General features: G+C 36.8%; 1 protein-coding gene and 1 long non-coding RNA gene across 2 annotated transcripts; one reads left to right on the forward strand and one right to left on the reverse strand.

Moving 5' to 3' along the window:
* Positions 1 to 1081: 1081 nt before the first annotated feature.
* LOC105386028 lies at positions 1082 to 2224 on the reverse strand. The gene is made up of 2 exons (XM_011556511.3): positions 1564 to 2224; positions 1082 to 1457 (listed from the first exon to the last, which is right to left on the reverse strand). Exons 1-2 carry the CDS (start codon positions 2222 to 2224, stop codon positions 1255 to 1257), a joined length of 864 nt encoding a protein of 287 aa, XP_011554813.3. The 3' UTR covers positions 1082 to 1254.
* On the forward strand, positions 2013 to 2305 carry LOC125491417. Its single transcript, XR_007268285.1, has 2 exons — positions 2013 to 2149; positions 2209 to 2305. It is a non-coding gene; the product is annotated as an uncharacterized LOC125491417 (long non-coding RNA).
* Positions 2306 to 3317: the final 1012 nt, after the last annotated feature.

The following is a 3317-nucleotide window of genomic DNA, read 5'->3' on the forward strand; positions in this document are numbered from 1 at the left end:
GAATGTTTTTTGGCTTCCGAAATTTATGATTTGATGAATGATAAAAAAAACCTAACGTATTAAGCGGATGTCTTTTCTTTCACGTTTTGAGTTTCAACACAATTTTGAGGAAGTTGCATCACCCAGTTGGCCCATGGAGTAACATGATGCAACGCTTCTCAGCTTCCCATTGTTGTCTTGTTGGAAACCAATACTTTGTGGGATAATACAATTGCATTATTTCACTAACCGGATTCTAACCAGTGCTTATGTTACTTACCTACTTTTTTCAGTGGTATTTTAGATATAATTTACACTGCGTGTCTCTATTTAGTGGAAGGTATAGCCTAGACTGAATAGTATTAATCATAACACGGGCTGTGATTCCGAAAAAGTCCTATCGGTGCGGTGCCATCCAGACGACCCATTTTGGTTTTTCTAACAGATAAATAGGTACAACAAATATATTGAAAATTCAGATTTATGTTTGTAGTAAGTAAAGTAAACAACAGTGACGTAGGAGTTCCACGTACAGTTGAGACAAATTCGCACAATCGTGGGAACGGAAATGTTTCACACTATACCCTATTCGGGGAGAAGACGTAGCAAAGCGCCCTCTTTGTCGCACATTTCCCTACAAAAGACAAGGACGACAAATGAGTTAGCCACGCCCATTTGGCCACCTGATTAGCTAAAATTGTAAAGCCGTGTCTACACTACTGAATTAAAGTAAGTAAGTAGGAGTAGGAAATAGGTATGAAATAAAATAGTGTATGTTCATAATAATATTTTTTATTCATCACTTTCAGACGACTTATCACTACTATCATTTACATTAATAATAAAAGATTCGGACAAATTTTCAAAGTTGTGGTCCATTTGATTCATTTGTGGTTCCACAACGTCAATCACGTGTTTGCAACATTTCTTCCATTTTTCTGGAGTCACTTTCTGCACTGCTGCGGCAAACAGCTCTTTCAGTTCCCTCATTTTAAACGTTGTATTGTTGGCGGCTACATCCCCTTTAACTTGAGCCCATATTAATTCGATAGGGTTTAATTCGCAGTGGTATGGCGGGAGGCGAAGAACAGATATATTTTTAGATTTTGCGTATTCGTCAATAACATATCCATCAAATAGTTTTCGATGCGCTTTTACTATTTTTAGTAGTTCCCTTTTTAAGAGATTTTCTTCGTGTAAAATATTTTTACCTTTCAACCATCCTATAATGTCTTCCTTTTTAGTATTCGCCGTGGGGATTTTTTCTATTTTCCGTTAGTGGTATGAAGCATTATCCATGACAATAACTGAATTTTCTGGCAGTTTTTCTATCATTCCTTTGAACCAATTTTCAAATGTATCGGAATTCATTTCCTTATGGTAGTCACCGTCTTTCTTTGACTCGAATACAAGCAATGCTCCTTCCACGAAACCGTCTTCACTCCCAACATGTGTTATGATAAGTCGTTTGCCCTTTCCTGTAACAATAGATATAATTAGTTAATTATAGTCAGGTAGTGCAGGTGTGTTGGCGGCAACTCATTGTCAAACAAATTAAACAATTGATTGATAACAAAATATTACCTGAGGGATTTTTTAAGCCGGTTGACAATCCAGACATAAATGCTGCACGTGCGCTGGTTATTGTTGTATCAGACCAAACTTTGGGCATTGTATGGCCTTCATTTATCCAGGTTTCATCCAAATAATAAATATTTTTTCCAACTTCTCTTGCCTTTACAATATCTCTCAAATAATTTCTTCGCCAAAAAAAGATATCATCCCTGTCAGTCAACATACTGTTTCGACATCTTTTACTAAATTTGAATCCAATTTCTCGAATAATTAGGTGCAAAGAAGTTCTTTTAAAACTCCCCAATGATCCATCTTCTTCAATTTTTGATAGAACTTTGTCGAGGGTTGGAATTTCGTTTCTTAAAAAGAAACTGTGGATTATTCGTCGAATCGCACATTTGGTGAAATCATCAATTTTGTCACAAACAGTGAGGCGTGTTTTTTTCTTCTTTGGGGACCTTAGATTCGCATTGGTTTTTTTTTCCGAGATTACTCTATAAATCGAAGTCCAACTTACTCCCATTGAACTTGCGACAGTTTTGCATATTTCATTGTGTGATGCAGACGGCGAAGCAGTCTTGAAAGAATTGAACATGTTCAACATCATTAACTTCTCAGTTGACGAAAAGGCCCGTCTAGGCCTTTTGTTAACAGATTCTTCTTCTGCCATATTCGGTAATTCACTCAAAACAAAGTCCAATTCACAAAACACACACACAGTCCAATAAACAAGCCGGGTCAATTAATTTCAAGAAACAGAGCGAGGGTGATAGCGAGAGGGTACACAGGAGACGTCCGAACGGTACAGAGTGCAACGACAGACTAATTATGACCTACAGTGTAAACGCGGCCTTAGCGTCTTATCTATGACCAATCATATGCTTTCGTGCATACTCAGTACTACGTCGTTTCCCCGAATAGGGTATAGTAATCTACATTACACATAGAACAACGCAGACTCGGGACATTACATTATGTAAATGCACGGTCTTACAGCGTTAGGTGTAAAACTAACACTGTGTAAGTACATTGTACATAATTCTAAATAACTACTTAAATAAATTGCAATCTCCCTCTCTAATAGAGAACGATAAGAGAGAAAGAGCTCTACTTTTATGGTAAAAAGAAATGAAGAACGCTTAATTTCTTTTTACCAAAAACCTTATTACTTTCAGCCAACCATATAGATTTTAAGCTTCCATCTTCACGGCATTCCACGGATTTTTAAACGCTCGACCGGAATAAGAAGGATGATATCAGTTTAACATGTGTATCTGTCCTATCTGTTTAAGTTTTAGGGTAAAATGTCGGGAGTTTTTTATGATGGTCAAGTTTGGTTTTATTACTATTAACACTTAATTGATTGTGTGATTTACAATAGCTTAACGGTCTTATTCATAAAAAGTTACGGGAGACCTATAGGCCTGCTATAAGCAAATGTCAAAAAAACTTTATTCATAAACGATCAATAGCGCTAAAGAACTCTCCAACTGATTCGTAAAACCTTGATATGCTAAAGTTGGCTGGACCCTACTATACACCTTCCGTAAACCTCCTCTTGTACAAAAACATGGCGGCCGGTCAACAGCTGTTCTGCTTTATTGACGATTTGACATTTGTTGAAGGTTAATATTTGCTGAAAATAAGTTGCCATGGTAACGTAAATAATTTAAATAAAAAATTTTTTTTTTTTTGTGGGTTTTGGCTTGGCCAACTGCGCCTTTAAGCCAACGTAAACTTTTTTAAGTGCCGCGCCGTGGCTA

Source organism: Plutella xylostella, chromosome 5 (assembly GCF_932276165.1).
Source record: "Plutella xylostella chromosome 5, ilPluXylo3.1, whole genome shotgun sequence".
Classification (NCBI taxonomy): domain Eukaryota; kingdom Metazoa; phylum Arthropoda; class Insecta; order Lepidoptera; family Plutellidae; genus Plutella; species Plutella xylostella.